Source organism: Pseudophryne corroboree, chromosome 1 (assembly GCF_028390025.1).
Source record: "Pseudophryne corroboree isolate aPseCor3 chromosome 1, aPseCor3.hap2, whole genome shotgun sequence".
NCBI lineage: Eukaryota > Metazoa > Chordata > Amphibia > Anura > Myobatrachidae > Pseudophryne > Pseudophryne corroboree.
This window is the reverse complement of record NC_086444.1, coordinates 46336066-46350714: the sequence shown is the minus strand read 5'-3', so window position 1 is coordinate 46350714 and position 14649 is coordinate 46336066. Positions and strand designations below refer to the sequence as shown.

General features: G+C 45.8%; 1 protein-coding gene across 1 annotated transcript in view; it reads left to right on the top strand.

The window, feature by feature from the left end:
* DYM (dymeclin) overlaps nt 1-13594 on the top strand; it is a 532360-nt gene extending 518766 nt beyond the window's left edge. The window contains exon 16 of the mRNA XM_063958471.1: nt 11467-13594. Within this exon, the coding sequence (XP_063814541.1) occupies nt 11467-11616 (150 nt within the window). The 3' untranslated portion in view covers nt 11617-13594. The remainder of the gene's footprint in view (nt 1-11466) is intronic.
* Nucleotides 13595-14649: the final 1055 nt, after the last annotated feature.

Sequence of the window (14649 nt, the reverse complement as noted above, 5' to 3'; positions counted from 1 at the left end):
CAGAAACCGGCGGCAGAAGACTTTTCAGTCTTCATGAGGTAGAGCACAGCACTGCAGCTGTGCGCCATTGTTGTCAGCACACTTCACACCAGCGGTCACTGAGGGTGCAGGGCGCTGGGGGGGGGCGCCCTGGGCAGCAATGATAATACCTTGTTCTGGCTAAAAATACATCATATAGCCCCTGGGGCTATATGGATGTATTTAACCCCTGCCAGGTCTCACAAACACCGGGAGAAGAGCCCGCCGAAATAGGGGGCGGGGCCTATCTCCTCAGCACACAGCGCCATTTTCCTGCACAGCTCCGCTGCGAGGAAGGCTCCCAGGACTCTCCCCTGCACTGCACTACAGAAACAGGGTAAAAAAACAGAGAGGGGGGGCACTTTTTTGGCGATATTGATATATTAAGCTGCTATAAAGGAAACAACACTTCTGTAGGGTTGTTCCTATATATTTTTAGCGCTCTGGTGTGTGCTGGCAAACTCTCCCACTGTCTCCCCAAAGGGCTAGTGGGGTCCTGTCTTCGATAAGAGCATTCCCTGTGTGTCTGCTGTGTGTCGGTACGTGTGTGTCGACATGTATGAGGACGATGTTGGTGTGGAGGCGGAGCAATTGCCGGTAATGGTGATGTCACCCCCTAGGGAGTCGACACCGGAATGGATGGCTTTGTTTATGGAATTACGTGATAATGTCAGCACGTTACAAAAATCAGTTGACGACATGAGACGGCCGGCAAACCAGTTAGTACCTGTCCAGGCGTCTCAGACACCGTCAGGGGCTGTAAAACGCCCTTTACCTCAGTCGGTCGACACAGACCCAGACACGGACACCGAATCTAGTGTCGACGGTGAAGAAACAAACGTATTTTCCAGTAGGGCCACACGTTATATGATCACGGCAATGAAGGAGGCTTTGCATATCTCTGATACTGCAAGTACCACAAAAAGGGGTATTATGTGGGGTCTGAAAAAACTACCTGTAGTTTTTCCTGAATCAGAGGAATTGAATGAAGTGTGTGTTGAAGCGTGGGTTAACCCCGATAGAAAACTGCTAATTTCAAAGAAGTTATTGGCATTATATCCTTTCCCGCCAGAGGTTAGGGCGCGCTGGGAAACACCCCCTAGGGTAGATAAGGCACTCACACGCTTATCAAAACAAGTGGCGTTACCGTCTCCTGAAACGGCCGCCCTCAAGGATCCAGCTGATAGGAGGCTGGAAACTACCCTGAAAAGTATATACACTCATACTGGTGTTATACTGCGACCAGCCATCGCCTCTGCATGGATGTGCAGTGCTGGGGTGGTTTGGTCGGATTCCCTGACTGAAAATATTGATACCCTGGATAGGGACAGTATTTTATTGACTATAGAGCAATTAAAGGATGCTTTTCTTTATATGCGAGATGCTCAGAGGGATATTTGCACTCTGGCATCGAGAGTAAGTGCGATGTCCATATCTGCCAGAAGAAGTTTATGGACGCGACAGTGGTCAGGTGATGCGGATTCCAAACGGCATATGGAAGTATTGCCGTATAAAGGGGAGGAATTATTTGGGGTCGGTCTATCGGATTTGGTGGCCACGGCAACAGCCGGGAAATCCACCTTTTTACCTCAGGTCCCCTCCCAACAGAAAAAGACACCGTCTTTTCAGCCGCAGTCCTTTCGTTCCTATAAGAACAAGCGGGCAAAAGGACAGTCATATCTGCCCCGAGGCAAAGGAAAGGGTAAGAGAGTGCACCAAGCAGCTCCCTTCCAGGAGCAGAAGCCCTCCCCGGCTTCTGCAAAGCCCTCAGCATGACGTTGGGGCTTTACAAGCGGACTCAGGGGCGGTGGGGGGTCGACTCAAGAATTTCAGCGCACAGTGGGCTCACTCACAGGTGGACCCCTGGATCCTGCAGGTAGTATCTCAGGGTTACAGGTTGGAATTCGAGAAGTCTCCCCCTCGCCGGTTCCTAAAGTCTGCTCTGCCAACGTCTCCCTCAGACAGGGCGACGGTATTGGAAGCCATTCACAAGCTGTATTCTCAGCAGGTGATAGTCAAGGTACCCCTCCTACAACAGGGAAAGGAGTATTATTCCACACTTTGTGGTACCGAAGCCGGACGGCTCGGTAAGACCTATTCTAAATCTGAAATCTTTGAACCTGTACATACAAAAATTCAAGTTCAAGATGGAGTCACTCAGAGCAGTGATAGCGAATCTGGAAGAAGGGGACTTTATGGTGTCCCTGGACATCAAGGATGCTTACCTGCATGTCCCAATTTGCCCTTCACATCAAGGGTACCTCAGGTTCGTGGTGCAAAACTGTCATTATCAGTTTCAGACGCTGCCGTTTGGATTGTCCACGGCACCTCGGGTCTTTACCAAGGTAATGGCCGAAATGATGTTTCTTCTGCGAAGAAAAGGCGTATTAATTATCCCTTACTTGGACGATCTCCTGATAAGGGCAAGGTCCAGAGAACAGCTGGGGGACGTAGTAGCACTAACCCAAGTAGTGCTGCAACAGCACGGGTGGATTCTGAATTTTCCAAAATCTCAATTGACCCCGACGACACGTCTGCTGTTCCTGGGAATGATTCTGGACACGGTTCAGAAAAAGGTGTTTCTTCCGGAGGAGAAAGCCAGGGAGTTATCCGAACTTGTCAGGAACCTCCTAAAACCAGGAAAAGTGTCTGTGCATCAATGCACAAGAGTCCTGGGAAAAATGGTGGCTTCTTACGAAGCGATTCCATTCGGCAGATTCCACGCACGAACTTTTCAGTGGGATCTGCTGGACAAATGGTCCGGATCGCATCTGCAGATGCATCAGCGGATAACTTTGTCTCCACGGACAAGGGTGTCTCTTCTGTGGTGGTTGCAGAGTGCTCATCTGTTAGAGGGCCGCAGATTCGGCATACAGGACTGGGTCCTGGTGACCACGGATGCCAGTCTGAGAGGCTGGGGAGCGGTCACACAGGGAAGAAACTTCCAGGGAGTGTGGTCAAGCCTGGAGATGTCTCTTCACATAAATATACTGGAGCTAAGAGCGATTTACAATGCTCTAAGCCTGGCAAAACCCCTGCTTCAGGGTCAGCCGGTGTTGATCCAGTCGGACAACATCACGGCAGTCGCCCACGTAAACAGACAGGGCGGCACAAGAAGCAGGAGGGCAATGGCAGAAGCTGCAAGGATTCTTCGCTGGGCGGAAGATCATGTGGTGGCACTGTCAGCAGTGTTCATTCCGGGAGTGGACAACTGGGAAGCGGACTTCCTCAGCAGACACGATCTACACCCGGGAGAGTGGGGACTTCATCCAGAAGTCTTCCACATGATTGTGAACCGTTGGGAAAAACCAAAGGTGGATATGATGGCGTCCCGCCTCAACAAAAAACTGGACAGGTATTGCGCCAGGTCAAGAGACCCTCAGGCAATAGCTGTGGACGCTCTGGTAACACCGTGGGTGTTCCAGTCAGTGTATGTGTTTCCTCCTCTGCCTCTCATACCAAAAGTACTGAGAATTATACGGCAAAGGGGAGTAAGAACGATACTCGTGGCTCCGGATTGGCCAAGAAGAACTTGGTACCCGGAACTTCAGGAGATGCTCACGGAAGATCCGTGGCCTCTACCTCTAAGACGGGACCTGCTTCAGCAGGGACCGTGTCTATTCCAAGACTTACCGCGGCTGCGTTTGACGGCATTGCGGTTGAACGCCGAATTCTAAGGGAAAAAGGCATTCCGGAAGAGGTCATCCCTACCCTGGTAAAAGCCAGGAAGGAGGTGACTGCACAACATTATCACCGCATTTGGAGAAAATATGTTGCGTGGTGTGAGGCCAGGAAGGCCCCGACGGAGGAATTTCAACTGGGTCGATTCCTACATTTCCTGCAAACAGGATTGTCTATGGGCCTCAAATTAGGGTCCATTAAGGTTCAAATTTCGGCCCTGTCGATTTTCTTCCAAAAAGAATTGGCTTCAGTTCCTGAAGTCCAGACTTTTGTAAAAGGAGTACTACATATACAGCCCCCGGTTGTGCCCCCAGTGGCTCCGTGGGATCTTAATGTAGTTTTGGATTTTCTCAAATCCCATTGGTTTGAGCCACTCAAATCGGTGGATTTGAAATATCTTACATGGAAAGTAACCATGCTACTGGCCCTGGCTTCAGCCAGGAGAGTGTCAGAATTGGCGGCTTTATCGTATAAAAGCCCATATCTGATTTTCCATTCGGACAGGGCAGAACTGCGGACGCGTCCTCAGTTTCTGCCTAAGGTGGTTTCAGCGTTTCACCTGAACCAGCCTATTGTGGTGCCTGCGGCTACTAGCGATTTGGAGGATTCCAAGTTGCTGGACGTTGTCAGGGCATTGAAAATATATATTTCAAGGACGGCTGGAGTCAGAAAATCTGACTCGCTGTTTATACTGTATGCACCCAACAAGCTGGGTGCTCCTGCTTCTAAGCAGACGATTGCTCATTGGATTTGTAGCACAATTCAACTTGCACATTCTGTGGCAGGCCTGCCACAGCCTAAATCTATCAAGGCCCATTCCACAAGGAAGGTGGGCTCATCTTGGGCGGCTGCCCGAGGGGTCTCGGCATTACAACTCTGCCGAGCAGCTACGTGGTCGGGGGAGAACACGTTTGTAAAATTCTACAAATTTTATACCCTGGCTAAAGAGGACCTGGAGTTCTCTCATTCGGTGCTGCAGAGTCATCCGCACTCTCTTGCCCGTTTGGGAGCTTTGGTATAATCCCCATGGTCCTGACGGAGTCCCAGCATCCACTAGGACGTCAGAGAAAATAAGATTTTACTTACCGATAAATCTATTTCTCGTAGTCCGTAGTGGATGCTGGGCGCCCATCCCAAGTGCGGATTGTCTGCAATACTTGTACATAGTTATTGTTACAAAAAAATCGGGTTGTTATTGTTGTGAGCCGTCTGTTCAGAGGCTCCTACGTTTGTCATACTGTTAACTGGGTTCAGATCACAAGTTGTACGATGTGATTGGTGTGGCTGGTATGAGTCTTACCCGGGATTCAAAATCCTTCCTTATTGTGTACGCTTGTCCGGGCACAGTATCCTAACTGAGGCTTGGAGGAGGGTCATAGGGGGAGGAGCCAGTGCACACCACCTAGTCCTAAAGCTTTTATTTTTGTGCCCTGTCTCCTGCGGAGCCGCTAATCCCCATGGTCCTGACGGAGTCCCAGCATCCACTACGGACTACGAGAAATAGATTTATCGGTAAGTAAAATCTTATTATAACCATGTTATCTAGTTTTTGCTGGGCAGTGGGGCTGCAGTGTTGGTGAGCTTATACATGACTGGGGTGGTCCACTGTCACTGCAGGAGCGTTATACTGTAACCTGAGGCACTCTGCATGTGACATACGGAACGAAGGACAATAAGCCACACCCCCTATTCACAAGCCACACCCCCATGTCACCCAGCACATGAGAGGGACCACTAGCAGTGAGGCAGTGGGGGGATGGGCGGCTCCTTACTGTGCTCTCTGTATCAGTACAGAGAATAGGTCACCTGTCGTTTAGAGGTGACCCAGGGTGCAGCTAATATTCATGATTCTGGCCCCTATTAAATGCCGCCGCCCACATAATATGTATGTGATACACATTTCAGTATTAGCGAATGACTTATTATTTTCCCCCAGCTTATAACAATACTAAACCTAAAAACTAAATGCATGTGATCAGCGGAATAGCTGAATATTCCATGTGTAACAGACGTCTGCCAGGTGACACCGAGCTGCTCTCAGATAAGGGGCACCTCCATTATTAATGACGCGGGACATGTGCTGTAATCATGCTGCAGAGAGGCAGCGTATTATAAATAATGACTCAGTATTATCTCCCCCCTGCCATTACAGCAGGGAGGCTCCTTATCGCCAGTCCTGTTGACTTAAGATACAATTAGGAGCAGACGCCGGCCAGTTCTCATGGCTTGTTCTGTGGCTGGGATCAGCCTCACGTGACTAGCATGTGGGTGACAGTGTCCGGGATCACACCGTCCACTGCGCTGCTTGCTGGTGACCTGTTCTGAGGCGTCCGGCTTCTGCATGCACTCAGCACTATGGCTGCTGGATACATGCACCTTATAAAGTGCACTTGCTGCCTATATCCAGTGGAGGCAGCCAATGGTCAGATGCGCGCAGGTAACTGAGTCACTAGGAGCCGGTGATGTCACTGCGCCCACAACCCCAGAAAGAGAAGGTATGGTATCAGCATCCCTGTAACACCACGGTGCAGCGACTCGGTGCTGCTACAATGCCCAACAAGACATCACTCTTATAGAGGCATACATGTGATATAGCCTATGTTATATACTGACGCACAGTATAATGGGAATGTGTCATAATGATGTCTCCGCGTCGGGTATGTGAAGCTGTCACTTGCATTTTGCAGATACGTAGAACACAACTGGCTTAGCATAAAGTTAGAGCATTATGTAAGTGTCTGGGTGTGGTCCTCTGTACAGTACCACAGTCATGGCTTCCTTCTGAGGTCATGCTCACGCATCATGCATATTATAGGGCTGAGCTGCTTGAGAGTTTTATTAGGGCTTATTCTCTGAAGTGGAATCAAGACCAATCTCTAAAAGCGCTGCAGAATGTGTGCGCTATATGGATAATTGGTAATAAATAATAATAGGAGTACCACCTAACTTTTCCTTTTAGTGAATGGGACAGTGAAGAAGGAAGGGGCCTCTGCACGGCATAGTCTTGTTGGGGTATGCTACTTCCAGCGCTTCTAAAGTTCTGAGTTCCCCCTTCCCTAAAACCACTCTAGTGCGGTACCCTTCCTGTCTGTCCAGGAGCTGGGACAAACGTTCTGGTTCTTGTTCCATCTGAATTATAATCGTTGGGAGATAGATAGATAGATAGATAGATAGATAGATAGATAGATAGATAGATAGATAGATAGATAGATAGATAGATAGATAGATAGATAGATATAGATATAAAGCTGAGTAGTGATAAAAATGATGTCATCACGTTGGAATGTAATGCCTGTTGGTATGATCTCTGGCTCCTCCCACCAGTGTCAGTGATGTCGCTTCCAGAGAGATCCAGCATAACTCACATCTACAGTCTCCAAACACTTCTGTGATTTCCCATATTTGCTCATTTACCACCTCATGAGGAACACACAGACACTCCTGATAATTACCCAATAGCAAAATCACAGCATTATCCACAACCAAACATGTATTAGAAACACAGGAATGGCTTTTGTAATCTTATTACATTTCCTTTCGACATGCTCATTTATCAATATCAGTCTCCCACTATTTCTGGTATGCTGTCCCGTGGACGAGGTAGAATGTAAGCTCTTTGGGGGAAGGACATTCGAGTGAATCTCTGTTAGAATTGTTATAAGGTTAGTCTAGAGATTACGTAAATGCAGTCCCTTGTTCTAGGCTGGGGTATAATTTGTCATTTACGGACAGAATGGCCAAGCGCGGGGTGTATTAGACAAGGAGACAGAATTGGGGCATATTTATTCTTGTCCGGTATAAACACATTATTCCTCACCCCCCCCCTCTCTCGCATCAGCCTAAAGGATGTTGCTTCCTGGGGAATAAAAGGGAGAGCAGTTATTCTGTGTCAGACTGACAGCCCAGCTTGGAAACCATTTGTCAGGATGACGACGGGCAGTGATGTTGATGCAGCAGCTCTAAGAGGTATGGTTACAGAGTCTCAGTGATGTGGACTCCGCCGCAGCCAAGATTTAAGCTAGCCTCATGCACCCTGTCAAATAGTAAAAGTTAATAACTTCTGATCACAGGAAGATTTGAAGGAGTAGTTCCAGAATGAAAGGTTTCTTTTAACCTTGTGCCAATCCTCTAAGCCGGGGATCTGTAACCTGTAGCTATGAAAGCTTCCCAGTCTCCGCCAGCAGTTTGAAGTGGCTGGTGAGTGAAGGTCAGTGCTGTCCATCTACTCAAAAATGGGTGCCGAGGAGCTGGCGGCGGCACGCACAGCGCTATAGAGACGGACGGATGTCATTGTTAATAAAGCGATTAGTATGGAGTGTCATTACTGGGAAGCTTAATGAGACTTCATTGCACCCTCCTGTTTCTGGGTCTAGTGCCCGGGGTCCATACATCAGGGCATAAAAAACGTTTCTCCGGCGCTCCTAAACATTTTACGAAACACAAAAGACCACGTTATCTCACAAGCGGACTCGGAAATATGACGATGTCTATAAGAGCACTGGAAATACAGCAGGTTTGTCTAGGTGAAAAAACAAAGCTGTTCCTCGCTTGAGGGCTGGTTGGTTTGAGGGCCTTCCGCTCAGTGTCACGTGACCTCACATATGTCTGTGCCCCGCAGTGTGACACCGGTCACGGGGCCACCGTCTGCAGCGCTGTATTAGCCGTGCAGGGGAGAGGACCAACAGCAGTCAGGCACCCGCTTGGGATATCTCTCGCACTATTCACACTTGTGGGTGGGCCTGTTGGAGCTGTATACATTAGGGGATTTATGTACTAAGCCTTGGACAGAGATAAAGTGGACGGAGATAAAGTACCAGCCATTTCTCATCTGTCTATTACTCTTACCATCTGTCTATTACTATTACTCTTACCATGTGGCGCTTAACTTCTCCTCCACATTACCTTTATTCTTTCATCATCTTTACAACTGTACTTTCTGGGATGTTCTCACCTACAGTGTTGTTTCTTTCTGTATGTGACCTGTGCATCCCTGTCTGCCTTTCCTTTATCTATGCTGTTATATAATCTGCGGGACACAGGTAAGGTGTTTTATAGAAGACAGTTGGGGATAGATAGATAGATAGATAGATAGATAGATAGATAGATAGATAGATAGATAGATAGATAGATAGATAGATAGAGATAGATATATAGATATATAGATATATAGATATATATATACTTGCATAGGGATCCAGTATATATTGGACCCAGCAGGCAATGACATTGAAGCAAGGCAACCACTTGTCAGAAAAAGTCTGTGCACAATTCAATTTACTCACGTTACTATTTGGAATTAAACTCTTTTATCTGACATGATCCATAGGTATATATACTATAACTATGACTGTGGACAGTGGGAGAATATGAGAGCTGTAGAAAATTGCCCCGTATACGTGAGACGTGTCGGATCACCAGGATTTCCTGTGTCGTGCTGATGGTTTGTCCCGTCTACTGGCGAGATACTTTATTCTAGCTCGGTGCGCTGCATATTACAAAAACTAAAAACTTCAAGGCAATAAGAAGTGGCTCCATTATGTTTGAGTCCAGCGGAAGCCACACTGTGACGTTACACTGAATGTAGACTCCTGTGTCTGGGGCACCCTAATAGACAATACATTACTCTACAAAGACTAATCACTCAGCAGCTCTGTGATACTCCCATTGTCTGTAATGGGAGTTTTCATTATCCGAGTATTGAATTACTAGTGTTTGTAGTGTAGGTGGTAAACATGTATAGAGGATCTATTAGAGGAATCATCACATATTAACCAGTTCTGCCGGCTCTCACCCATTCACTAAATTTCTTTCACATTACACAATGCGTTTCCCTTTTTCCCAGCCACTGCGGACTCGCAGACTTCAATGACTTTCACCCATTGTTTCTGTAACATAAGATCATAGTGCTCTGTGTTCTGCTACAGACTAAGATGATTGCACACAGTCCCCATCTAAGCACACAGCTGCCATCCGTGTTCACGGAGTCGTGGGCTCCAGAAGTATTGGCACCCGCCGTACAGACAAACAAACAAAAAAAGCAGCGTAGATACAGAACTACAGGTTAGGGCCAAATAAAAAAAGGGGGGAAACTACCGGCTTTTATTCTAAACAACGCTTTCCAAACAAATACCTTTTTTGTACAAGTACTATTTTCTTCCAAAAAAACAATAAATTTCGACATTTGGTTTTATTTTCCAAAAATCAAGCGCAACTTAATAAGGAACAAAATGCATCTTATAAAAGTAATTCCCAAGGAGCCCTTCATCAGGGTACAAGGTGTAGAGCTGTTGAATCCATGCCCCTCCACTAGTTAGTTTTAGAGGAATCCACAATCTTCCTTAATAGATGTGGAAGGGTGTGTTTTCTTCTGGGTACAGGTCTACCAGACATACAAAATATTATAGTCCAGTCCAGTAACGAATAGTAAAACAATAACTTGATTGATAATCTCTATAAAGCATGGAATAATTGTTCTTAGTAGAATTGCTCATTTCTGACCGAGTGTGGTGATCTATAGCAAAATGACACTTGACGCGTTTCATGGGTCATCTGGCCACTTCATCAGAATGGGTAGTGATTTGCAGTCAAGCTTGTTAGGTATACAGTCCGTGCTGTTCCAAAGGAAAGTGCCATCTTCACAGAGTGGTAGTGCGTGTCTCCAGATCCTGTCATTCATATGTACCTTCAGTAATTGGCACCTGACTGCTTCCAATAGAAAGAGAGAGATTGTGTTATAGAAATGCTGCATTATTCAATGGAAGTCAGTGACCTAAGTGGGATGGACTCTTTCATAAATATGGTAGCATATAGTTGGCACCCTGTATAGCTATTTCCACTTCAGTTCACCTATTGATGTAATGGAGCCATATTTGGTGAACAGCGGTAAATACTGTTGCTGCCGACTTCTATTGGGACTTTTGTGAACGTCAGTCACACAGCTGGAGGTGATTGGCCTTCTAAGGGGCAAATAGGTTACATGGGCTGGTGAGGGGCTCTTGTAACAGCTGTGCCCAGGTATATTTACTTTGTGGATGTAAGGGCAATGTTTTTATGGTTCACAGTGGGCTTCTGCCCAGCAAGTAGAACTGGCAGTGGTGCTGGGTGACTGTGGTGGTCCCATAATCAGTGTGGTACATAGAGTGAGGAAGCTTACAATGGATGTGACATAGACCTCCCTCTGGGCTATAGGTGCTCAGCCTTTCTTCCTAAGATCATGTGTCTGCCATGTCTGCAACCTACTAATGTTGTTTATTATACATTATACCTGACGTTCTGGGCTGCTTGTCTTGCTAGCTGTTGCTACTTGATTCCTCTATGCATTTTGCTCTTTGGTATGTTACTGTATTTTTTTGCCTATTATTTTGTTTGTTTTATTAAATAACTGGAAATTTTTTTAATAAAAATTACCCACTTTAAAAAAAAAAAAAAAGTGCTTTTACCACTCACTGTGTAGGCAGCTGTTTTGAACTAGTGACGTCACTTTGTGCCTCATGCGTCACTGACATCACTAATTCCCAGTGTACTGGTATTCTAGGTTGATTGGTGCACAAAATGGCCGACTCTGCAGGGGGGTACCTGCCAGGTACTATGTAAACTGGTACAATAAAATGTCATACAAGCTGATCTGGTATATACAGTATATAAAGTCTGTTTAGTGAACATGAGTGTATGCATTAAGATTCCCTCACAATGAGCCCCGTCATAACACAACAGTTTTCTTGTCCCTTGTTTCCTACACTATACAGTAACATGTTTTGTGTCCCGTAGAAATTTCCCGAGCTGAAGTTCAAGTACGTGGAAGAAGAGCAGCCGGAGGAGTTCTTCATCCCGTACGTCTGGTCCTTAGTGTATAACTCTGCCGTCGGCCTGTACTGGAACCCGCAGGACATTCAGCTGTTCACCATGGACTCCGGCTGAGCGCGTCTGCGGACAGACGGGAGACTTTATCACATGGCTCCGCTGCATGGAGGGAAGCGTAAGACCCTGCACCGCTATTTCTCAGCCCCCGTTGGCTGTCCTGCCTTTACGGGCTGAGGCCTGTGCTACGGTTGTACGCAATGTCTGACTTTTCTATATCTCTTCCACCTGGGTCACTGACGCAACAACCCACACAGCAGCTTCAATTTTAAGTGGGTTTTTTTTTTTTGTCTGGTTTTCCTCTTTTTGCTTATTATATTTAATCCTATGGTACAAAGAGATGACTGATATTTTTATTTTCAGAGCGGAGGGAAAGAGCTGTTTTAAATGAATCTGTTTAGTTTACGTTTGGTCTAATAAAGCTGTGGAGAGAACAGCACATGTGTCGCCGCTACCTCCCATCTGTTCTAACTCGTTATCTCCCTCCTGTATTCCCCTTTGTGGCTTCACTTACTGACACGTATCCACAGGGCAGTCAGACTGCAGCACACCTGTAGCTACCATGTACCAGCACACACACACACACACACACACACACACACACACACAGTATACAGAACGTCCCGATGTCCGGTCACCAGGAAATATCACTGATTACATCCCGGCTCCTTCCTTTCCTGTTGTCCGGTGTCTGTGGCACCATCATGCAAATGAGACAGAATCGGCAGGTATTCTTGCAGTGTAAAAAGAAAGCTTCTACCGTCCTCCGGGGTGAATATATAAAAGATAATGACAGTGTCTACAGCGCACCCCACTCCCACTGCATGTAGCCAACCGAGGGAAAGTGTCTATATAAATGAGCCCCAAATATGGAATTACTGTTATCTAAGCCACTAGTAGATATTCTGTTTCCTGTCTCTGCTACATAGCAGTTCTCTGCTTCACAATGTACTGAAGTGGGTGGGTGATGAGTGATCCGTGTATATAATGCATATTTATTTTGGTAATTGTGAATACATTACATAGCACGGTCTGTTAGGTGACCCTTCTCTGCCTGGGTGACCCGTGGCGCAGTGAGACGCTGTGTAAGCCGCCTGCACTCATTACACAGCGTGCCGAGTGTCATCGTCCAGCATCATGGTAAGATGCGCAAATGTCTGTGACGTGCCCATGTACAATATTCTCTGTACAGGCGAAAACCAATAATACATATCATATATAAGGTCACCCAGTGCCACATCCTCCAGTCACTGTGAGGAGACCGGATAATTCAATGAATAGTGAAATTGTATTAATTCTGCTTCAGATTATGTAAAACACTAAGGAGTAGATTTACTAAAGATGGAGGTGTTGCTCATAGCAACCGATCAGATTCTATCTAATTTTCTCGGATGCAATCCTATATAATAAACTGCTCCTCATCCCTATGGGGGGAATTCAAGTGTTTTGCGCGCTGGCGGCTACTAGATGGTGCCCGATGGAGCAATTCAAGTGTTGGCGCGCACAGACAACGGCGCTGACATTACTGTTATGATGATCTGTCATTGTGTCGGCATGGTAACTAGTAGAGAAATAATAGCTAGAATGTCCTTTGTTGCTATGGGCAACACCTCTTTTCATTCCCATCTGTGCGCGCCCTTGCACTGTCTGACTAGATCTATTCCCACTATGACCATGCAGTACATGGGTAACCAAATTGGACTAGCACAACGGAGGATGTGCGCATTTATCGTGTCCTCACTGCTACCTCTGCGTCTCGTCAGAATGGAGAGTCATGTTTGCGTTCATTTCCGCTTTCACTGAGCCCTATCATATGGATTCTGGGGTGAGCTACTTTGTTACTGATTGATGATGTTAGCCCTGAGCAAGCACAAATTATGTTTGATAGAATTTAATGACAATTAGTGACGTCTGTTTCTGATTATTGATAAAATTACGAGGAGATTAAGCGCCTGAATTTTGATCACTGCCATGTGCGTTCATGTTACACTATGGGTCAGATTTACTCTGTAATATGTAATAAAATGATCTTTCCAAATACTGTTTGTTGTGATGTATTCTGTGTGTAAGGTGCAATTGTCGCCTGCTTGTGATGAAAGCAGATATTTTGTGACCAGAACGTGCAATGGATTTGTAAAATGCATTCTCAGTGATGTCACTCGTCCCTAGTGAACAGATAAGGTGCTCTCTCAGTGATGTCACTGGTTCCTAGTGTATGTATAGACTATATTATCAGTGATGTCACTGGTTCCTAGTGTATGTATAGACTGTATTATCAGTGATGTCACAGGCTCCTAGTGTATGTATAGACTGTATTATCAGTGATGTCACAGGTTCCTAGTGTATGTATAGACTGTATTATCAGTGATGTCCCTGGCGTATGTATAGACTGTATTATCAGTGATGTCCCTGGCGTATGTATAGACTGTATTATCAGTGATGTCACTGGTTCCTAGTGTATGTATAGACTGTATTATCAGTGATGTCACAGGTTCCTAGTGTATGTATAGACTTTATTATCAGTGATGTCACTGGTTTCTGTTGTATGTATAGACTGTATTATCAGTGATGTCACTGGTTCCTAGTGTATGTATAGACTGTATTATCAGTGATGTCACAGGTTCCTAGTGTATGTATAGACTGTATTATCAGTGATGTCCCTGGCGTATGTATAGACTGTATTATCAGTGATGTCCCTGGCGTATGTATAGACTGTATTATCAGTGATGTCACTGGTTCCTAGTGTATGTATAGACTGTATTATCAGTGATGTCACAGGTTCCTAGTGTATGTATAGACTTTATTATCAGTGATGTCACTGGTTCCTAGTGTATGTATAGACTGTATTATCAGTGATGTCACTGGTTTCTGTTGTATGTATAGACTGTATTATCAGTGATGTCACTGGTTCCTAGTGTATGTATAGACTGTATTATCAGTGATGTCACTGGTTCCTAGTGTATGTATAGACTGTATTATCAGAGATGTCACTGGTTTCTGTTGTATGTATAGACTGTATTATCAGTGATGTCACTGGTTCCTAGTGTATGTATAGACTGTATTATCAGTGATGTCACTGGTTTCTGTTGTATG